Source organism: Struthio camelus, chromosome 5 (genome assembly GCF_040807025.1).
Source record: "Struthio camelus isolate bStrCam1 chromosome 5, bStrCam1.hap1, whole genome shotgun sequence".
Lineage (NCBI taxonomy): Eukaryota > Metazoa > Chordata > Aves > Struthioniformes > Struthionidae > Struthio > Struthio camelus.
In genome coordinates this window covers 77,019,486-77,043,130 of record NC_090946.1, presented here as the reverse complement: position 1 = coordinate 77,043,130, position 23,645 = coordinate 77,019,486, and the positions used below count along the sequence as shown (strand labels likewise).

The 23,645-nt window shown below is 42.0% G+C and overlaps 1 protein-coding gene across 1 annotated transcript in view; it reads left to right on the top strand.

The window, feature by feature from the left end:
* Positions 1-23,645, top strand: part of MNAT1 (MNAT1 component of CDK activating kinase) — a 128,673-nt gene that overhangs the window by 33,481 nt on the left and 71,547 nt on the right. Inside the window, exons 2-5 of the mRNA XM_068947374.1 lie at positions 3,985-4,137; positions 5,796-5,869; positions 14,910-15,013; positions 18,154-18,294. Of these exons, the coding sequence (XP_068803475.1) occupies positions 3,985-4,137; positions 5,796-5,869; positions 14,910-15,013; positions 18,154-18,294 (472 nt within the window). The remainder of the gene's footprint in view (positions 1-3,984; positions 4,138-5,795; positions 5,870-14,909; positions 15,014-18,153; positions 18,295-23,645) is intronic.

The window sequence follows — 23,645 nt, the reverse complement described above, 5'->3', positions numbered from 1 at the left end:
GAAGACTGTATTCTTGTTTTTTAAATCTAGACTCTTTTTTTCTGTTATTAGAGAGCCTTGGTTGTTATGCTTGTTACTTTAAATTAGAGAAATATCTTGCTTAATAAAGCAGAAGAAGAGGGGCTTAGAGATTCTAAATATTTGCTACTGTTTAATAAGTATATCTACTAAAAATAGCCTTTGTAAAGAAGGGTAGTAACTTTTGTAATATTTTTAGTCAAAAGCAAAAGCCATAAAGGTGTTTTTCTGACATGATTAATGACTATATATCTAAATTCCTGCAAATTTTTGCTATACCCAGCGGAATCTAAGATTTTAAAAAAGACAAGAGTTTCTAGTACTCCTGCTTGCAAAAGTAGCTCTTCCTGTATTCTGTTTTGTTTGCTCTCTTGCCAGCCAGGCTAGAAGAGTAAGCGGCACCATCAAGCTATGCTAATGTGGTGAGCCGTTTTCATCCGTTTAATGTCCAAGAAGATTGATTCCTTATCTGCCATGCTCCTTACACGAAGGCTGCAGTGTGTGCATTTGCATATGTGGAATGCAGGATTGGGCACAAATCTTTCACTCTTTAAGACGTTTTGTCCAAAACAAACACTCAGTTCCAGTAAGTGTATTTTAGTTGATAAATATCTGATAGTTTTCTGGAGAGGAACTTGTTTGTTTTCTGTCATGCACCAGAAGCATTTTTAGCCTACCCCTGAAGCCACTGAACGTTGAAGTGGTGCTATTTGTGCGTTCCTGGTGCCGAGCCATCTAGATGCTTCATTGTTTGCCTTCCTCCAAAACGTGGCATCGTTCTAGACTGCCTACAGATAGAGCCATTCATTTAATATTTCATGGGGATGAAAAGGAAGAAAAAGACAGATCGAACCAATATCAATGGAAATGAAGACTAGCGTATGGATATTTATTATCCTATTGTGGAAGACCAGGAGACGTTATTGTTCCTGGAGATGATGTGATTGCTTTCTTTGGTGACATTACTAATAGTCTTCCCTCGTTGTTTGCACATGCCTAACTCCCTGGGCATTTTCTATTGATATCCTTATCCAGATTACCTATTCTCAGGTTACAAACCTAAATCTGAACGGTAATGAAATGTTTAGTGCATGTGTGAAATAAAATATAAATCACAGAGGCCATACAACCATTGTGTCAAGGTGAGAACCAACAATATGACACCTGCTGACTATTTGTTTAGCCCTCATGCAAAACTGTTGTCTTCAGTCACTTGTACTCAGTTTTGGACACATGTATAGTCCTTATTTTTTTAAGGAAGGACGTTTGTCATTGTTAGTTTATCTATGTAGTATATATGCATATACATATATATTTATAGAGAAATGCAAAATACAGATATAATGCATTCATATATGAAACACTATGGCTATATTTATTCACAAAATACATATTTGTGTAATATAACAGATCTTATAATATGTTATTAATAATTTATATTATTTTCTGTAATATAAACACACACAAAATTCTTGAGGCCCTCAGTTTAGGCAAACACAGCCACGTGTTTTGGCCATGATTTGTAAAGTAATTAGGCAGGTGCTTTGGCGCTTTGCTTATTTGCGGAAAGCTCGCTGTGCTGTGATGGCCGATAAAGAAGGCCTGAACAATGTCCTCCTTCCTTGGTTGTCTGGAAAAGAGTCGGACTTGCACAGAAATGGATTTGTCACCTGAATTGCCATGGTCTGTGGGCCAGGGCAGAGCTCTACAGTGGCAGCTCTGGCGTTGGTTGTCAGCACGTGCTGCCTGGGAGGACTGAGCAGTGATTCAAGTATCTCGGGTAAGGTCGTGTAAACTGGTGCATCTCGAAGGAGTTATGCTGTGTTTGTCGTGGTCCAAGATGAAATTCTTTCAAGCCATGTCTTGCTTTCCTGTTTGCACTGAGCCTAGTGTAGGAAGAAGGGCTTTGGGGAGATTTTATAATGTAAATGCCACCTTTATTGGAATCTGCCTTCGTGTTGTAGGCACGTGCTTTTGAGTTCAGCGGTAGGCAGTGAAACCAAAAGGAACTAGTTTGACAGGAATTCAGGAGATGGCTTTTTTCCTTCTTGAAGAATAAGACTGAAACGTATAACCAAGCGTGCTTGCCATCGCTGGGAAAGTGGCTCCAGCTTGTGGGGGCAAAAATGACAGATCCCCTAGGAAATAAGGCTGCTATCTAATTGTGTATTAAATCTGTTGGGAGACGGAGGGAAGGCAGGATTTGGACTGCGTCCAGTTCTGCCCTTGCCTTGTGCCGTGTAACCTATTTTGAAATCAGAAGGAATTATGTATAAATAACTGCGGGTGGAAGTGCACGAGGGCGTGCGAAGGGACGTGATCACCTGATACGGCATTCCCATAGTGAGGTGTTGACTCATCTTCTTTAGTATGGAAAGCTCTTTTCTGGCCTTAGAAACACCGGTCCCAGTTTGGGAAGGCACTGGAGCCCTTGTGCAGAGTGCTTTTCCGAGGAGGGATTTTCCATAGTCGAGTCTTATGTAAACTTGAAATTTGATTTAGGGAAGAGGAGGGAATAAAGAAAAGTAGTTTCAGGTGCTACTGTCTGTGCGTAATATCTTGCCTAAGGAGACCTTGTTCTGTTGGTCCTTAGGCAATACCGCGATTAAAAACAATACAGACACCTGCACTTGGTGCCACCTGCCAAGCTGGTAGCTTTACACTCCTTTTTCCTATTTTTACGTTCTAGAAAAGGGCGATGGGGATTCTCTGCTGGGCTTTAGTTGCCATGTTGAGAAAGACGGGCAAACGGCGATAGCTGCCAAAACTAGGGAGGCTGGTTAAGGTGCGTTAGGAAACTGCAGTTCTACTTATTGGGGGGGGGGGGAAATTACTTTTTTTAAAAATTTACAATTGCATTTGTTCTGTGCTTTCTAATTGTGCCAAAAGCAGCTGAGCAAAACCGTCTGGCTCTCGCCGGCGCTGCCTCCGCGAGTACCGGAGCCGGATGAGTTGGGCGCTGGGCAGCAGGGTGAGAGTTTTGGTTCAGAGCCTTCGCGAGCCCCTCGGGGTCGTCGCTCTCGGCTCGTGTCGCGTTTGCGCTGCGCGAAGCTCGCCGGGGGACAGCACGGCCTCGCCGCCAGCCTCCCACTGCGCTGGCTTCGCCGCACCCAAGGTATAAATAGCCCCGCAGCGGCCGGAGGAAGTGACTGCGGCAGGTGGTGTCCTCGGCTCGCCGCTCGCGCCCCAGCAACCCCTTTTTTCCTCTGCTGACTTTCTTCTCGTGCGTCCTGCCTTTGTTAAACGTCAACTGACTGGTTAGCGAGCGTTCAAATTTTCTTTTGAGGCGGGAGAAATAGAACCGGAAAGGGATTTTTGCTTTATTTTTGTGCGGGAGGTGTATTTTAGGTGCAGTTTTGAAAGCGTTAACAGGAGGCAGCCGGGAGCCGTGTAACACTGGGCACTGGGAGAAACGGTCTCGCCGTTCTTCTGACCGCCCTCGTGTTGGGCTGCAGTTCGGTGGTAGCTCGGGTGGGTCGTAGCAGCTCTTCCATGGTGGTGGCAGGAGGTGCGTGGAAGGATCTGGGCGTGCTATCCCGGCTTGTGCTGAATAGTGCCTTGCACTGTGAGCGGCCTCGGGAAAATAAATGGGGCTTTTTGTGCAGTAGGGTGGTGCTCAGAGTAAATAAGGATATTGCAGTCTGGACCGTGTGAAATGAGTTTGATGGTGTCAATAAACAAGCTTCCCCCTGACACAAAAAGCATCATTGTGTTTGGATTGGTTTTCGGCCTCGGCAAAGAGGCGAAGCGGTTTGGGGCAGGGAGAATAAAGGCACTTGTGCTGCCGAGATCGTTTCCCTCTGAGATGGTGGGGAGCCCTTGCTTGAATTGATTGCCGTTGTCGGAGTGCTTTGAGGGGAGAACCGCAGTCTTACTGCGTGAAGAAAAACTGAAAGCAAGGACAGGCCTGTGCCGCAGGTATTGTTTAGCGTCTCCCTGTCTTTACGCTTCTTCCTTTCTCCCTAGATGCGAGAGCTGCGTGGAGCTGCTGTTTGTAAGAGGGGCCGGGAATTGCCAGGAGTGTGATACCCCCTTGCGGAAGAGTAACTTCAGGGTGCAGCTCTTTGAGGATCCTGCCGTTGACAAGGAAGTGGAAATTCGGAAGAAGGTGCTGAAAATGTGAGTGCCATCAGTTCAGCAAGCAGAACCTGGATGATTTCATGGATCACCATATTCACAAATCGACTTTTTTCCTTGAGTAGAGGATAACAGGGCAGACAACTTGGTTCAGTTTAACTCTGAAGGATTTTGGAGAATCTGACTTTATGCAACGACCGAGGAATGAAGGCTCAAGTTAGCCTTGAGGAATTCCTGCTTAATGTTTAGAAAAAGTTGGGTTTTCTCCGTATGGCAAAGGCTTGCCTCCTAAATGGAGACGATTAGATTTTGAGGACTACAATGCTTTCCCTTTGAGGGGGTGAAGGACAGAATGGGGCAAGAATCAGGATCTTGATAGTTATGGTGCCTGGGGACCTGGTCTGAGAATCAAGGGCTAATTCCCCTTCAAAATGAAGATGGACACAAGAGAAGCTATGTCTGCATTGTTTTCTATTTCATGCAGCAAGTATTGGTAGCAATGCTTCTTTAACAAGCCTTATGTTACTAGTCTGTCATGCAGATTTGAAAGCTCTTGGAATTGCGATATTTTACATCTAAAATTACATCTGATTTCTTGTGGGCAAGGAATGACCTTTTTGGGGGGAAAATAAGAGGGTCGGTTGATGTACTGGTGGAAGAGGACCTAGTGGAGTGTAATGACACTGGAGAGTTGTATGTGTGAAAACAAACGTACAGGTAAACTGTAAGCTTGGCAGCCTTTATCTAAGACTTAGTACAGTATCAAATGCGACGTATGATGTTGCTGAGGTATAGGGAAATTGCCTTATTGAATACCAAGATGTATCTGCATCTGATGTGGAAAGTAGTATCCTTTTGAGGTTTGATTATAATATCTGCTGAAGTTAACAGAAGTCAAACTGAATGAAGTCAGCCTCGTCTCAGAACTTAAACATCACATGAAACACCGTTAGAAAAGAAAACGTAGAATACTTGGTCCACTTGGATTTTCCAGATTAGTTTTCAGTTGGCAGAAAAAATTTCCCTAAATTGGAATTTGGCCTCAGTTCTGGGAATTAGATTTTTTTTTTTTTAATATTCGTAGGTGTCATGTAGCTTTAAAGGTCTGCAGGAGCAGGCAGAATCTTAACTTTATCTTTTTGGGAAAAAAAGTTGCATGTCTTGATTCCCAGAGCCTGTCCATGTTCTATCTAAATTTATTATCCCTTCACCTTTTCACTCTGTTCAGATAGTGGGAGTTCCATAAATGAGTTTTGGAATGATCTGTTGATATGAAATGAATTAATTTCGTAGCATTTTAAATTTCCTGCTAACATAAGCTTTCTGTTGTTGGCACAAAGCCAAAACCCCTTTTCTAGTATTTCTAGAAAAACTTTTCTTGTGGGTGTTACTGTTATCTTTGCCTTTAGCAGGCTTTCTGTGATGAACGGATGGCTTGGGATTACTATATGCTAGCCATGTGACCCTGGCAAACAGTAGGCAAAGACAGGACTGACTTATGCCAGACTGGCTCCTTTCCTTTGAAACAAGCACTTCTGTCTCCTTTTAAAAGATTCTGTACGTTGGTCAGCTGTGGGAGCCACAAAGCACATTGATGATAAAATTAGGTCATTTTTAATATGCTTTTGCAGCAAGAGCCTTGTTGAAATGAAAATTCATCTTTGTGTGTTATATAAATAATTGTTTCTCTTCTCTTAAAGATACAATAAAAGAGAGGATGACTTTCCCAGTCTGAGCGAATATAATGATTTCCTGGAAGAAATAGAAGAAATTGGTAAGTCTTAATGCTTGCATTTTTGATGCGCTGTGCTCGTGAGACCATAGGCTTTTATCTTCTGACTCAGCTGCCTATGAGAATGCCTAAGTTGAGTTTCTTTAATAGGATTTATCGTAGTATCTGATGATTATCTAATTACTTTCTCTATACATTTTTAATCATATTTGCTGAACTGTGGGACATTGTTAAGTAAAATGTTTTATCTGCCAGAGAAAAATCATGATACAAAGAGGATGCGGTGCATTGTAGTTGGAAAAGAAAGGCTTGCCGGGGATTGTTGGTGCTGCACTGAGAAAAATTAAGCAGAGAGAGGAGCAACTCAAATTTTCATTATATCCTCCATTAGCTTTATCTACCATGACAGAAGCCATATGGTGTCTTTCATCATTTTTGCTTCTGCAAGTAGAGTAGTTGAAGCTACTTTGAAGCTGATGACCTTACATACCACTGTAGTAGCGTTTTATGCTGCTGTGCAGGAGAAGGTGGTTTAGGAGCAGACACTGATTTCTTTCTCTTTGCATTAGTTGAAGGAGAGCTTTGCCCTTTGGAAAGGGACTATGTTATCAACAGAGTTTTTTCTTCTTTCTTAGGGTGACTTGTGATTTATGGTGGAGTGATGGAGTTTGCCTAAAAAAACATGGATGTATTCAAAGGAGTCGATCTTAAATGATTTGTTTCTTGGTTTTATGAGCTTCTGAGCCTTCTTCCCCCCCCCCCCCATTCCCTTTTGTCCTGGAAGAAGAAGAGGTGGCTCAGAACATGCAGTTTGAAGGAAAACATGGGGCTATTGCTCCCTTTGTTTCTCAGAGGAGCCCTTGCTCTTCTTTGGACTGTGGTGTTTTGTAGAAATGCGTTCAATATATTTACTGCTGTGAGTAATGTGTCGTGTTTTTGTTGGCATCAGAAGGCTGAGGCTGGAGAGCTAAATGGTGTGGCTGGGAAACACCAGGCACACTCGTACAGATATCTGGAGGAGACTATGTGGGTGTAGTTCTGTTTGCATGTTTTTTTGGATGGTGTGGGGGAAGTAGGGAGTGAGCAGAAAGAAGGGTTGCAACTTAGCAAGAGGATGCTGGAAGAATCTGTGTGCTCATGGAAAGGAAAACTACTTTTTATTTACGTAGCATTTAGTAAAGGTTTCCCACTTACTGCTCCTACATAGGTTTTCAGTGTCTACAACAAGGGAGTTTAAGTTTTGCCTGAAATTGCCTGAACCTCATTAATTTGTGCAGTGCTGTGATTTTCCAGCTCTTGGGATTAGGTTTTTAAATTTCACATGGATCCAGAGCCTGTGCTAGTAACTTGGTTTAGAAGTGGCAGAATTCACGGTGGGTCTTCATAGCGTGGTGAGGAAAAGCGAATCCATCTGCAATTGTGCTGGTCCTGCAAATGCATAACGTAAAAGCTCAAGGGAAGGAATTTTTAGGATTTGGAGCTAGCTGCTGGAAGGGGTCACCTACTATGCTAAAAGGATTTAGAAAGGCTGAGTATTTCCTAGTTTTCCTGTGTAGCAGTCAGGGTAATCAGAGGAAAGAAGAGGTGCAATTAAGAAGGCTCTTCATTTTCACTGTCTACCTACGAACTTTAAGCAGATCCAGAAGACAGAGGGCTGGTAAGGTTCAAGAACAGCACCTTGTGGTAAGAATTCAAGCCCTCTTCCGCTTGTCCCAGTGACAAAGCTTCTTGCACACATCTTGCTTTCTGACTTGTTGGTCATTCCTGTCTCCCTAAACTCATCCCTGCTTGTTCTCCTGGGCCGAGCTCTCCAGTTGACGGTTGTCCGGCATGTAGCAGAAGCAGCGTGACTTCTTCCACCGTTCTTGCTGCACATGTTGAATGTAGCATGGCTGAACAATGTGTTAGAGGTGTCTTAAAGTCTGCACGGTTGCTTAACGTTTTACTACTGGAAGAAGTTATTATTTCACGTTTTTGTATGTGTGAATTCCCTGCTCGTTTGTGCAAGTGAGAAACTGGGCTGCAGGGAGGGAAAGAAAGAGCGTAGTCATGCAGAGCAAAGCTTTGCCTTGTGGGGATAATGTATAACACTTGGCAAGAGCTGCTGGTGGTTGTTAAAACTAGCAGGTTAGGAAGCTAGGGGGCAGAGAACCAGATTTCCCCCTCCTTCCTTCCCCCAGCCCCCAAATTCTCGATTTTTATGTAGGAGGGTCAAAGTGACAGAAGGTTCACCCTAGGGGCTGTTTCCTCCTTGCTGGTAACTTCTGTTTCTTTAGTTGTTGGGTGGGGGGGGGTGTGTTAAATTGAAATAATTGCTTGGTGGAGGCGAAATATGGAAGTTTTGTGTTTTGCTGTTCTTCCAAATGTTTCGGGTAGATCAGCTCCAACAGCAGTGGCAGTTGGCCAGCCTTACTCACTTGATGTGATGCATGACCTCACTTGAAATATATTTTTTAACCTTCATATCAGGTGTATTATACCTATGGACATTTTCTATTTAAAAAAAGTGTTGGGTGATACAGCAAAAGAGTTGGAGGGGGGAGGAAAGTTCGAACAAACATTATGGTAGTCACCTCTTAAGACCTCCATTATAAAAAACACGTTTTTGAAGTGGTTTAGAATGTAGCTGCTAAATAATGCTTTTGGTTAAAAGGTGTTAGACAAGACTTTAAATAGAAACTGCATTTTAAAGCAAGTTTTCCCCAGAAGAAAAGTCAGTTGGGCAAGCTGAGAGCATTGTAAATAGTTCATTGTCACTAACACTGCGAAGAAAAATGGTAAGTGAAAGGGTTAAATTCTGCCTTTGGAAAAGGTGTGTGCAAACATATATTGAAATGAGTGAGGTAGCTGTGCCCTTGTGATGAGAGGGGCAAGGTTAGACCTTAAAGGAGTTTTGCTGCAGGTCGCAGTCTCCAGGCATCAGGCAAGCTTTGCTTGTTCTTCCTACAAGGTTTTCTTCTTCCTGAGTGTCTCCTTAGCCGTTTTTTAAAACCTCCTGTGAAAACTGTCCGTAAAAGGGCCTGGCTCTCAGCACGTGTGTACACGCTGCTTGGCGCACGGGTCCCCTGGTTCCTGAATGAGGCCTCCAGGCATGACCACAACACAATTGTTGAAAGTAATTATTACTTTTTTAAACTTTCAGTACATTCATCTGGGAAAGAGGCTACCAGATACGTGCCTTTCAGATTCCCGTATTGTTACTTTTCTAAGATTTTGAGCAATACCAGCCCCCCGGTGGCTTGCGTTTTTGCAAGAAACCCTTGAATAGGAAGGATTTTACTATCTATGATTACTTGTGGGTTATACTGTGTACTGTTTGCAGCTTTTTTCCTCTCTGTGCGCATAAGGATGGTTATGATGTTGCCAGCAATGGGAATAATCCAACTGGAAATCACTCAGCTTTATCAAAGGTCCTTTTCAGTCGTCTGCTCCAAACAAAGATTTCAGTACTGTACCTGTTACAGCGCAAGTGATCTTTCTTAGACCTAATAGGGGTGAGTGATTGGAAAACCATTCAATACTGTGCCAGGGTGTCTTTCCTCGCGACAGTAATTTTCCAGAAAACCAACTGAGGATGAACAGAAAGAATTATTAGTATGTAACTTTTTTTCCCGTGGCCTAGCTATAAGTTTTCTTTTATTTCTGATAGTTGTTTCATAGTGAAAACAGAAATTTTGGCTGGAAGGGACCTTTCAAGGTGGTCTAGTCCCTCTCCCTTCCCCTCCTCCTCCCCCAAAGTAAGGGGACAGAGGTTGGACAGGACGTCAAAAACACCAGCAGAAGATGCTGCAGCAACATTGGATTCTTAGAGTGGACTGAGGATTTGGTTGTCCGTCTGCCTTTCTAGTACTCTGCCCAAAGCAGTTGCTCTTCTGCCGTTCCCAGCCTCTAGCTGGCACTTATGAAGATAATAATTGAAGCTGTTTGTAGTAGGGTGGGAAGAATATGGTTTATGACAAACCTAATATTTATTAATTAACTCTCACCATGCTCATACTGGTGTAACGTGGATTGAACACTACATTTTGCAAGATAACCATGTGCAATCTTGGTCCGTCTTAATATCTCTTAGGCATCTGCTGTGTCTGGTCAGTGCCTCCGAGTAGCTGAATTCAGCAAGCGTACTTCATAGCTAGGAACAGAGAGGGTGGAAGGAGGAGGTTGTAAGTGGGTTGTGGACGAGTGAAAAATGAACAACATAGAAACTGCCTTTATAGGTCATTGGTCTAATCGTCTGCTATCTCACCTGAGAGGGAATGCTCCTACTCTTTGAATGGCAAGTACATATACATGCTAACTTTACTGTCTATTAAGGAACTGGGGAGAAGTCTTGGAGAATATGCAACATCTCGGAGTAAAGTGGGGAGATTTTGATGAATCTATTTAAAGTTCTACAGTGGACTGTTGTTCTCTTACATTGCTGCACCTCTAGATAAATTATTGTGCCATGTAATTCAAAATTTTGTCTCAAATTTTCTTCTTTCTTTTATAACAACTAGAAGCATATTTTTCCTTTTCTTATAGAATTGCAGAGTGAATGTTTCTTTTTTTTTTTTTTAAAAAAAAGAAAAAATTAAGCCTCCCTGTAAAGGTTGAATTTCAGAAGAACAGAGTTTTACCTAAATAGAATGAAATGTTTCAGAAAAACACAATAGTCTTCCTGTTGTACTTCAACAGATGTCTCAAGGCAAGTCAATTTATAAACCAACCAATGTGAGATGGATAAGTAGATAAATAATTGTTGCATACAAAACAGCTTCTGTTCCCTTTCCCTGAAGGGTTTTAGGCCTCTTATATCGGCTTATGCTATATTTCAACATGGACAAAAATAAGTCTGGCTTCTCTTTGAAACTTTTTCAAACTAGCCATCTGCTTTGCCAGTCATAGTCAGATCTATACCAATATTTTTTCAGGGTAGGTGTAGCAGTTAGGCTTTTAACTCTTTCTGCTCCTCCTAGTTTTATAATCTATTTTGTTGTTTTTTAAATTGGAAACCTTGTAAGAATGATACTAAAAGTAAAATTCAGACAAACCCAAAGCAGTCCAGATCAGACAATACTGCAAAGTTTTATCTATATGAAAGGTATGATGTTGTATATGACATGTTTGTAGTGACTAATCTTTGGTTTGATACTTGCCAGTTTTTAAATGCCAGATAACTTTTGCAGGGGACAAGGGAAAAGAAGGAAATAATCTCTTAGTTATCCTTCATGACCTGGTCCTTTACCGAATGGACTTACCAGTTGTAATTGTAAGCTTATAATCATAAGAATCTGTATTCCCTAAATATCGATGAAAAAACATTTGAAGCTCATGAAAAATATACCAGAAAATGTTCTGCAAGATACTTGAGCTGCCTAGCTGGCCGCTGATAGCAACCATGCAGCATCCAAGAGCATAGTTTGTCTTGCTGCTAGGCTTTTGTGGTGGGAGGGAGAATGTTTTTTTTCACTTATTCAGGGACAGCTGTTGACACTGCTCTTGGTATAGAGACATCCAGCTCTTAACACTGTCACAGCAAAATGTACCTCTTCAGTATTTTGAGTCTTGAAATCTGGATCACATAGTGCTGAGGAGCAACAGCTAAGGGTACAGTTATGGGACCAAGAAGTGTTCCTCTTTAATGCATGCCTATGAGTTGTTACCTAGTGGGAGAAATCTGTTCTGATCTTTGAGGATATAGGAAGTTCGAACCTTCCTAATTGCTGGAGTCCTGCTGCATCCTCAAATGAGGAAGTACAAAAAGTATGGCAGAGCAAAGTCAACATGGTGCAAGGAAACACGATAGTTGAGGGGATTTTATTTGCAGTGAGAATCCACTGGAGCAGTTGTTTCTGGCCATAGCAGGGAAACAGGAGGAGAAATAAACCTTCTTTCACCTTACTCCCAGCAGAGCTGCAGGCAGTAAAGGCCAGGCTATGCAGCTGGTTATTGAAGATTCTTTAAACACTGATGCAGAAATAGGTCTCTTGCATGGAAATGTTATTTCATGCCAAGTTACAAGATAAACGAGCTTTTGTAAGTAGTCCTGGATAAGTCCTGCCTGCCTGGATAAAGGCAGGCATCTGTATTTGTGCAAGCATCTGTATATGTGCAAAACTTGCCTCGCTTTACTCTGTATACATTTTAAATTTTACAACTTTGTGGTTTACAAACCGAGATTGTGACTTGTTGAATGTATTAATGACAACTAAGAAAGAAAAAAAAAAAAAGTTCAGCCAGCAATAGTTAAAGAACCTAGGTCACTGGCTTATTGCTGGATTATTTTTAGAGGAATACCTAAGATGTGCAGGAGCCCCAAAGGCATTTGGCTTCTCAACTTGTTCCTCCACTTGCACCTGAAGGTGGCATCTAGGCATCCTGCAAGCACCGCATGTCTCATGTGCTATTTCTTTCTTGTGTCGTCATTGAGGAGTTTAGAGAGTTGGTGTGTGGATTTAAGTTGTAGGAAGTGCTGACATTCCCATGCAGCTGCTGTCATTGCAGAGCCCTGATCTGACTCTATGCCAGCGTTTTCACATGACAATTCTTCTCTGCCATTATACTCAAATATTAAACTACTTGTCGGCTGGAAACTGTAGACTTGAAAGTTGGAGGTCAAACCAAGACTAAAATATATTTTCTTAAGGAAATGCTGCAACAACTAGGAACTGTATATTTATTGTGATATGAAATTGGAAAATGTTGTCATGCCTTTTGGAGAGGGGGGAAAAAAAAAAAAGTAGTTGAGATAGGTAACTTCTTCCACAAACCAAAGAGCTGAACTTTGAAAGTCAGGGAGCACTCAGTGTGACTTGCTTAGGTTATACCAGTGCCTAGAGGCACCACCTGAGATGAGATCAAGACCACTGAGGTAGAACCTGCACATAGCTATGGTAAGTAAGCTCAGCTGGCAACATATAGGAGAAAGGGAGCATTATTCCCTGCCCCTAGTTTTTACAGAGGGGAGACCTCTATAAAGGTCAAGTGATAGAGGTCAAGTGGTTTGCCCGGGATCGGTAGCAAAGCTGGAAATTGAACCCAGGTCTTGATTTTCAGTCAAATGCTTAAACCACAGAACAAGCCTGCTTCCCACCTCACTTTGGAAGTCGGGAGGGTGGGGGATAGAATTCAGCTGTTCTAGGAGTCAGGCTGAATTAAAATGTCAGTCCTTTGATATTGCTCATTATTTGGTAAAGAAGAAAAAAAATACACGCAGCACTTTTTATTTGTTTGCTTAAGGTTAGGAGTTTCTTCAGCTCTGTTCTACCCAGCCCCTTTTTCTTGCAGTTCAAGGAAGAATTGAGTACTCTTGATAGGAGTAAGAGGATCTGTTGGTTCAGTACTCTTGGAAAGAGTGTGCTTCCTACTCCCATCTGTGTATTTCTGTTACTTCCCTTGTACCAGGTCTGGCACTTGTCCGACCCTCTTGCTGAGCCAGGTCAAGTTGCTGAAAGGCTTCTGTTGACGCTGCACGGGGTCTGGAGAGGCCCAGAATCGGAACAGGGGAGAGGGCCAGGCTTGCATCTTGGAGTTGGGGTGTGAGAGCAGGACCGGCCTTTCTGGCAATAGTGAGCTGCTGTACAGCTGGATTAGTCTAATTGAACTGTATCCCACGGGTTGTGGTGTTTTGGTCCTCTCCCACCTCCTGTTTTGTACTTCACCAGTGATGCCTGCTTTGAAACCTGTGTTTCTTTTGCTGCTCTCACTGCTCTGTCAGTCTAGGCTATTCATAGTTTGTGGAAGATCCTCGCTGCTTCTATTTGGCTTATCCAGAACCCTCCTACAAGTTTGTTTCTGCCATGTTACCTGAGCAGAGAATGACAGAAGAAAGGGTGTCAACCTTTATCAAACCGACATGTATGCTATTGTACTGGGTAACAACACAGACTCTGTACATCTTCCTTCTAGCAGCCTGACTTGGCACAAGTACAGGTGAGCAAAGTTCATTTTGGCCCCAGTCACTTGAGAGCCTAGGAACAGAGGACTGAACCGAAAGTCCTGCATTGGCGTTTTCACCCCCTTCCGTTCTTTAGGGGGTGGCCCAGGGCTATGGCTATGTCATTCCTTGCATGCAAAGGGTTTATCAATAGCAGTGCACGTTTCTCTGCTTCTCTTATAAATGCACTCTGGCTGTGTGGCAAAGCTCTTAAAGGTTTTGGTGAAGACTACTAGTAAGCCTGTGGTCTGTGATAGCTTTAGGGAGATGGGCATCAGCCCAGCGTCCGCTCTGGGTGGTGATCACCAAGTGACTTGCCAGTGATAATGGTGTTCAGTTGAATTCACTTGACCCGTAATTGAACCAGTGACCTGGAGGTGAGAGGCTCAGGCTCTATATTGAATTACTAATCATCCAAACCATCTACATCTTTCAAGCTGTTGATTATAGAAACCATTGAATTTCTTGAAGTATCTTTTGTGCCATATGTAGATAATTGGGAATATTCAGCTAAACAGTGGAGCTTGCTGGCCGACCCTGCTACAGCTTGCTCATAATTACATGAGAAATATCCTCTCTGTATTTGTGTATAACACAGAGACCTCAAAAGAACCTAATTTAACCTATTCGTCTGAATATATCTGCAGATGCCACATGATAAACGTAATTGTACGTTGGTGCCTGTAGTTATCAAAGAACGTGGACGTTTTCACGTGTACCTGAAAATACATTCTCTATAATCTTTGTGCATTAGATGACCTTATAAAATGGAAGGACCTAATTTCTAACCTTGTGTTAATATGTATGTGTTTGGTCTGATTTCATTTTACAGGAATCAGTGTGTTCTTAGCTGTAACTGCTACTTAAAGGTCATGTTTTCCTGATAATATCATGATTATTCATGATCAGTATTACAAAGTAGGATGGAAAAATCAACTTTTCATCTGCTACAGATGCATAAACCTAAAAACTGTGCTGCCTTCTGTTGAACTTTGCAATGATTTAGCAGACTGCGTCTTGCTTTACAAGGCATGTTTAAATAAGTCTCGTTACTGCAATGTTTATGTCAGATGCTAGAAGGAATGGAGAACATAAGAGTAGTATTTCTTTGTCATAGTTGTGCATGCCAACCTAATACTTCATGTCTTTTTAATATTTATGCAGTATTTAACTTGACCAACAATGTGGATTTGGAGAACACCAAAAGGAAAATGGAGATGTACCAGAAGGATAACAAAGAAGTCATTCAGAAAAATAAGATAAAACTGGTTAGTTTAACTTCCCCCCCTCCCTACAATTTTTATTCATTAGTTAAGGATTTTCAAAGTGGAGTACTTTCTAAAATAATGTCTTAAAAACAAATAAAAGATAAAGGCATGATGTAGGCTTTCCTTTGTATTTAAAAAAAAAAAAGCGTAATACACTAATATTCTGTGATACTGTTATTTAGCGCTGCTTAAAGAGATGAAATCGATAGCTGGAACATAATTATGCTTTATTTTGGGAAGAGCTTAAAAAAGGGGGCAGACAGAAAAGTCTGCATCTCGTACATCAGCACTGCCTGCCTGCTGGCAGTGTCATTGGACAATATCCAGGAGAGACCAAGTTCATTCCTATACCAGGACAATCATTCCTTTCTCATCTGAAGGAAAAAAGGAATCCAGACACAGACATTATGAAGCTCCCGAGAGAGACTTGTAAAACTGAGAGAAAGCAAAGGTCTGGTTTATACAAAATTTGAAATGAAAGATGTTGAAACAAACTTTAGAACTTTTGTTCAAGAGCTGATGATAGTATCAGGAGTATTGTATACATTGTCTGTATGCAAAACACATGATTCTTTGAAGATTTATTCATTTAAATATGGCTCAGATATCATTTTGTTCTTTAAAAATAAACTTACATGGATTTCTTTCTTTAAGAAAAGTATAATCTGCTAAATATTTTTTTCAGTTTTAAAAATATACATTGTCATTGGTTCCTGAAGGAAGACATGTGCCAAGAGTGTGACATAAGAGGTGTGTGTGTGTGTGTGTGTGTGTTCTAGTTGTACTAAGGACTCGCTTTCAAATCAGTAGGGGTGAAATCCTTGCTCCCCTGAAGTCTGTGGCAAAACTCCCAGTGATTTCTTCAGCACTGGGATTTCACGGGAGGAGGTTGGAATCTAAAAAATGTTTGTTTGAACCTCTTCCTTTTAAAGGCAAGGAAGTTTCCCTAGGGGTCCATCTCTGTTCTGTTATCCTGAGTCTGAGGCTGTGCAATATCCTATGCTTCAGAGGAACATAGAGCTTGAAGAGACCTTCCAAATTCTTGGCTATGTGTCTTATGTTACAATATAGGCGCAATCTCTAAGGTCGCTGTAACAATAGTGTTCTCTGCCTTCAGTCCATCTTCTGTTCACGTATGTTACTTGTAGGTAGCCTGTGCACTAGCATATCCAGCAGCTTAGCGGTACTCCATACCCACCCAGTAAGGCGCAGTCTAGCGGTGTCTCCAGGTACATGTCCCTGTAACTTTTCAGCTCATTTCTGCTACTCCTGTCCTCATGAGCGTGGTGTTCTTCATTACAAGTGAAAATATTAAGTTATTGAACCAGTTGCCTCAGGACTTGCAATAACGGCTTGTTCTTTCAAGAGAAGCCCTATTTGTCGTCTTTGCAGTAGTTTCTTATGGCCTTGCTATTCCTGTACTAACCCATCTGTTAGGTCTCTAGATTTAATGGAGGATCAGATGGGGAAAAATTAAATACATAGCTTTAGAATAAAAAAGAAATCCTAGAAAAATAAAAAAGCTGTATAACTTTTGGAGGATGGATTCTTATCATTTTGATAAGTTTATATTTCAAAAGCCTTGACTCCAAGCCTTGACCAACTGGGCTACAGTTTGCCCAAACCTGTCTTTTTTCCTTGAATGATCCCTATTCTCTGGGCATAGGATGACTTGTTACTTCCTACTTTGTTACTGGACGTCTAACCTCGTATTTTAGTTTGTTCACAGGTTTGAAATAGTTTTGTCTGGACTCCGTGATGTGAATGTGAAATTTTCTTGATTTCCCTTCCTTGAACACTATTCAGGAAACACTATTTCTATTTCTGTGAACTTCTTCCCATTTGTCATTTTGACTTTGCCCCAGGTTTCGCCATGATTGTTTTTATTACTGTGGATCTTGGGACTGTCTCTATCTTTAATCTGGACAGAACCCTTGGGGTCCTGTGGACCTCCTTTTGCTTCCCCTCCCCCAAACACACTGTTTTGTTTGGCCTTCCTTTCAGAAGGGATTCAATCTGACCTGTGGTTAATTCTACCTTTGTTCTTGTAGTCTGATCTGGTTTAGGTTTGTTTATAAATTTACTTATTTCTGACTATATATTTTTTTTCTGGGCTGGTTTTTCAGGCTAGGTCTCTCAGTTCTTCCCTAAGAGTTTTCTTTTGTTTGAGCGCAGATTCCGGGCAGCTTGCATGGTCTTAAAGACCCTGAGCTCTTGCATTCTGTTGACTGAACTAATTAGATCCCTTAATTGTCAGAAATAACCTCATTTGGGAATTTGAGGGTTTTTTTTGTTTATTTCATTAAATGTAAATGGAATCTAGTTTCAGTGGGTCAGTGACTGATCATTTTTATCCTCTGTCTCTGCTTCTCTTGTCTTTGAGCCCTCCCTTTTTACTATGATTTTGAAATACAGTTGACTTAATAGTTTACAGGTTAAAAAAAAACCCTTTTTAAGAGGAAGAATTAAATCCTGAAAAGAAAACTAGACTCCTCCTAGTAATTCTTTTTCTCTTGTGGCACATATGACCAAGTGGCACATATATCCAAGTTATGGAAAAAAATTTCTCATTTTCTGAGAATGTGACATTTCTTACAGTTCATGCTGAAGTATGTTTTAGCTCATGACAGACTTCTCCATTGATATTCACTGATTGTAATTTCTTATTTTTCTTCCACCCCACCAAAAGGAAGCGCACAGCGTACTTCCCACCCAAGATGCGCTTGACTCGGGGGAAGAGTCAGGAGCAGTACTGCAGTACTGCAGTACTATGTTTTCTGACACCCGGTTCCATCTCTTGAGGAGTCAGATGTGGGAACAGAGAGATGTCTTTTTGTTTTGCAGCTAAGGTGTAAGGAAAAGCCATTGTCATTAGCTAACATTTAAAGAGCCAGGATCCAGAGGATTTCTTTTCCTGCTGTAGAGAGCAGCAAGGGAAAATCTAATTTTGCACTGGCCAGTACGGGGAAGTGAAAACATCAGTCCTCACCTATAATGCCCCCTAAAAGGTAGAATTTGGTTGCTTTCCCGTTACTTGGTTTATCTTAGGTGCTCTGACAGGCAGCAGAGCTGTGGGTGTGAAGTCTATCCACTGAGGGAGGAAAATTGTTGCTAGAGGATTTCTAACGTTTCCCTTTCAGACTCGGGAGCAGGAAGAGCTGGAGGAAGCCTTGGAGGTGGAGCGACAGGAAAATGAACAAAGGCGACTGCTCATACAGAAGGAAGAACAGCTACAGCAGATTATAAAGAGGAAGAATAAACAGGCACTCTTGGATGAACTGGTGAGTACCAAAACCAGAGACTTTGAGTGTTGTGTAGCAGAGCAAGCAGCAAGTACGTTTACATTCATTCCTTCCACACTTGAATTGTGGAATTAACGTATCTGCCAGTTTCTGTTTCCCTATTTTGGACTCTTAATGTGTTACTGTTCTCTCGTTTATCATTCCTTTCATTGCTACACATAACTTTGAATGGTTTTGGTAAGCCAAGGACTGGAGAGAGGCTGCTTCTGGAAAATGACGAACTGGTTCATAGACTGCCTTGACTCAGTGTCCAGAATGCCTAGTGCAGCCAGAAATCAATTACAGGAAACTGTTTTGGGCTGCTCCAACACTGTATTAGTCCTAGATGAGATACTTTCAGAGGAAAAATGCAGAAGGTCTTTTTGGATATTGAGGAGTTTTGGGGTTTGTGTGTGTTTGTTTTTTCCCTGCTTCTACCTATTTTTCTTTTGGTTTATTTCCCAAGTGAGCTTCCATTCAAGGTTCTCTTGCTGCAATTTGGTATGTGGAGGTATAGTTCAAAAATTATTTTAGTGCGTCCACCCACTCTCAGTTTACTTAGCAATTGATATTTGACTGCGTACCTGTGGAAGAGTAGAAATCTGGAGCTTTACAGGAGCTGAATTCATTGAGAACATGAAAGCCCCAAGCTTTGCCTGTGATGCAAGGTGACTTGTGTTAGCATAGTTGATACGGTTACTGCTCCACCTGGAACCTAATACATGGATGGATGAGGTTTTGTGTTATGTCTGAGCCTATGTGACTGCCCGCTGGTGTTGCCTTCAGCTGCTGTCGTTGCATCTGTTCTGGGGCATGTCAGATCATGCCTTGTTCATGAGAAGGGTAGGGAGGAGCTGCTAAGTTGGTTCAGCCGTAGTGTGAAATCTCACCGCTGTTTGCTTGTTAAGCAATCCTGAACTGCTGCGGTTGATAACCCAGTGTGTTTGAAGCAAAGTGGTGGTCAGGAGCTACTTGGTGAGGCCGGCCTCCTCTGCAGTGAGGAAACGGTGGAGAGCAGGGGGCAGCAATCTCGGAAGTTGCTATTCCAGTGTTAGTCAACCCTTTCCGAGTTGGAGCACCTAAATGATAGGATGGGCAAGGATCACAGGAGACTCTGCGTTGAGTCAGAGTGAACGTTTACTCGTTCAGTAGCCTCTGTTTAGCAGTGCCAGTGGTAAGTGCCTAGGGAAGAGCGCAAGGGCAGGGCTAATCCTGGAACGCTTTCCCAGCTTTGATGGGGCGAGTTTTTCCCAAGGAAGTTCTGGGAGAAAACCAGCTTCCTGAATCAGAGGTGGTCTCTCTGAATGTAAAAACTCCTAGGAGAAAAAGATACCATGCTTTGGATGTGTCACGCGGTCTTACTGCAAGCATCTTTTGTGAGTCACTCCTTTTGGAGTGTACGAAGCTTCAATTCATTCCGAATGTTGTATAGACTTGAAACAAACACAGGTTACTTTTGAAAATTGTCTTTGTGTTCCTTCCTGGTTTACTACTGTTGCTACATGTGAAATGCAGTGATGATTTGTGGGCAAAGAATCCCACTAAATGTATTCTTTAAACAAGATTCACATCTCAATATGTATCTTTTTTTATACACAAGCATGTATAAAAAGAACAGTGACATACCCACACACACGCGTGCGCTCGCACGCTAAGACCGGTGAGAACAGTCTATGTGTACCACTGAAAAAAATCAGAAAACAGGAAAACATGTACATGTGTGCAGTTATGTCACTACATGGCTTAAACCTGCTTGGCAGATTGAAATAAGAGGGAAATACTGATTTCAAAGTACGTCACGTTAATATAGCACTAATTTCTGCTTTGCATTCGCAGTCCTTATTCAGGACGTAGATGGCTTTCTCCTTTCCCAGGGAAGCGGAGTTCCTCTTTGAACCAGTGCGGGAGGCACTGATAAGACATGGAGAGAGAGAGCATCGGGGTGTGATTTCGGGGTTTCGGGAGCTGTGCTGAAGAGCTGGCTTGTTCCAGACTGGGGGTCATGGCACCCTTTTGTTGGATTTGTTGATAGGAGCTGAAGTCTGTAGCTTTGCATCTAGCAGTCTCTTTTTCACTTTAAAGGTTAAAAAAAAAAGAAATGTTTACACTCTACACAACCAGGAATAGTTTGAGTAGCGGATCAATTAATAAAAACTCCACTATGAACCCAAACTTAATGGCTCAGAAGAAGGATTTTGAACTGATTTCTGACTTTATAAAATGTATTCAGTCCTGCTCTGAAATACACTTTTAATTTAGTAGAGACCAGTGTTGTTTTCTTACACAGCAGTTAGTTTTACTGGAGACCTACTTCACCAGATGGCTTGAGAAAAGAATGGTTATAAGTAATCCTTAATAGATGACCAAAATAGGTACTTTTAACTGAGATTGCATGTGTATTGCTGTTAAAACATTCTTAATATTCTAAAAATAACAGAAAGGTGATTTTTAAAGGCAGAGGAAGGAAGCTGGGAAACATTAGGTTGTGTCCCTGTTTATGAAAGGGCACCGTCAACTTAAATTTGGGCCAAAACTTGTTTGTTGTAGTACTAAAAGTTTATAAAACCAGCATTGAAGTGTTTGTGCAATGACTTATAGTCTCTGGAAAACCAGTGGTTGTTAAACAAACAAACATTTCCTATATTCTCTGAAATCCCTGTAATGCTGCGCTGCATATCTGAAAATGAGGCTGATCACAAGTAGAAGCAAAACGTGTGCCGTGTCTAGCAGAAAGGCAGAAATGAGAAACGCAGCAGGAACAAGCATAGGTGATAAAAATGTAAAGACTTGTTTAAAAAAATTCTTATACCTATGGTGGCTGGTATGTACTACAGGCACATGGATTAAGCTCTGGGTGCAGCGATATCAGTGGCAAAACTAGTGACGTGGCAGGACTGTGCGTATAGGGGAAGGTGGGAGGGACAGCATTTCAGCCTTGAATTTGGAACCGCCTTTTGGGCGCATCACCTGGTTTTTGGAACCTATAGCCCTAAGATGTAGATCTTGATGGCTTTTCTCTTTTGCTCATACTAGGCAGTAAGAGGAAACCTAAGGCAAGTATTTGAGTGATGCGTGCAGAGGGGTCTCAACTCTGTCCCGGTGAGACAGCTTTTGGGGTGTCCAGAGAGAGGAGAAGGTCAGGACTGCACACCTCCCTGCGCTTCCGAGAAGGATTTTGCCTTTGGTGCTTAAACTGATTATGCAGCGCAGGACTGAGGAGATTCGTAGTTTCTTAAATGTATTATTTACTGTGTTACAACAGCGAGGAGAAGCCTCAGTTGTTCACAAAGGTGTACAAGAACACTGTCCTGCCTTCACAGAGCTTATAGTTAGGTAGTCCAGAGGCAGGGGAAAAAGGCACAGAAACATTTGATATTTAAAATGTCGTGCAGGAGGTTCTGGCTTCTGGTTGGCCTGAAGAGCTCCGCAGGTGAGGTGGAAAGGAGCAGCCTCGAGGCTGAGCCTCGAAGGACACGGCCTCAGCTGGGAGCTGAGAGGGAAGACCCAGGGGCCTGCTGGAAAGCCAAGGACAGCATCGCGGGCAGCTCGGGCTCTGAAGGCTCCTGGAAGAGAAAGCAGGTGTTGCAGCTCCCGGTTGTGGGCTCTTACCCATCGCCCGTTTTGCTTCCCATACTAAATTAGGCAGATTTTTTAATTGCTGTCATTATAAATGACCTCTTTTAAAATAACACCTACTGCTTTAAAGACAACACAAAGCACCCTGTTGTAATTTAATTTGTAGTCCCAAGTGGATTTGACTTTTTGTTGGAAGAAGCTTTTTTTTTTTTTTTAAAAAAAACCTTCCCAACTTAGATAACCAGGGCTGAGTAAAATATTAAAGCGCTGCCTTGCTTTACAGTGTAAACTCTCTGTATACAAATGATTGCGGAGCTGCTGTTAGGTGTCGTCTGTGTTGTGGGCCTTGCGCTTACCTCTTTGTGCTGGCAGGGTGCTGAGGCCACGCGTCCCGGTACGGAGCAAAATGGCACTGCAGCATACAGCCAAGAGGCAGGTTTCCCCAGGCCCTGGCACAGCTCGGGATCGAGCGGATGGCAAGGCGACTTGAAGACATTAAACGTCGCTGCGTTCACTAGAACCTCAAGGCTTTTAAGACAAATTTTTTTTGCGTATAAGTAGGTTTTGGTCAGACAGTCATCAGTTCGCTTTTGCCGTGCAGAAAATTGCTAGTATGGATAAACGCATGCAGGATTGGATCTTCAGTGCCTGTTTCTGTGTTAATAGTTAACAGAAGGACTACGCGCATGTTAGAAAGGACAAACAATCACGGACGTGGTGGCTTGTTGGCACAGCGTCGAGTTCCCACAGTTGGGTAATCTGGTTGCCAGTCATCACGCTAATGTGAAACTGCTGAGAAGTTAGTGCCGAAATTGGCTTCATTTAGTTACTGTACTGGAAATGCAGCAAGCATTTAAAGAATATAGGACGGCAAAACGAACCAAGAGACCGCTTCTTGCTCTTCCCTCCCTCTCCCAGCATATTAAATCTGATGATTAAACGAACTCAACATTTTAAAATTCTGCTGACAGCTAGCAGCACGTGGGGCTGGGTGGTGGAGTTATGGACATGTACAACTCTTTGAAGATGCAGACTCTAAACTTATACATTTTTGGTCCAAATTTTCTCCCAGTTGTACAGAAATTAGATATCCCTTATCGTTAGAGTTTAGGGTTTTTTTTACATTCCGATTAACCCCTGGTTACTCTCAGGAGTTTGGGTAGGATCCTCTTAGTTATATTGTTCTTCAGTCTGAACCAGTTCTCGCTGTGTAAGATTTTCTGCTTTTAGCACTTGCAGTTTAATTGTAAGACAAAGTAGGTGTAACAAACAATAGAGAATAGAGAGGAGGAAGAGTGATGTGAAAGTAGGTGTCCAGCAAGGCTGTTCATGATCATTTCAGGAGATTTCTCTAAGACGTGAAGACTAGCAAGGCATCTCGCTGCATTAAAAAAGTCAAGCTTCTTACTCGAGGCTGTTATAGGTAAAATATATGATCCACAGTCCAGTTTATTAAGTTCAGTTGTTCTTGGCGAGTAGCAAATACGGTTCATAGTTCAATATTTACTTGGTTCCTTGAAACAGAAGTATATATGATATTTGAGTGTTTTATGAATAACATTTTGCACTGGAAAACTCTGGGAATAATCCGTTCTGAACTGTTTCCCTGCTCTCAGCTTTACTTTCATTGTAGCTGGGAAAATTAGAGGATTTCAGTGTGCATGTGGATAGTCAGACTAGTTTATTAGAAAATTACTTGGGCAATAATTTTCTGGCTCTCTCAAGAATGTAGTATGTATATGTATGTTAATAATCAATCTCTTGTAGCCTAAACA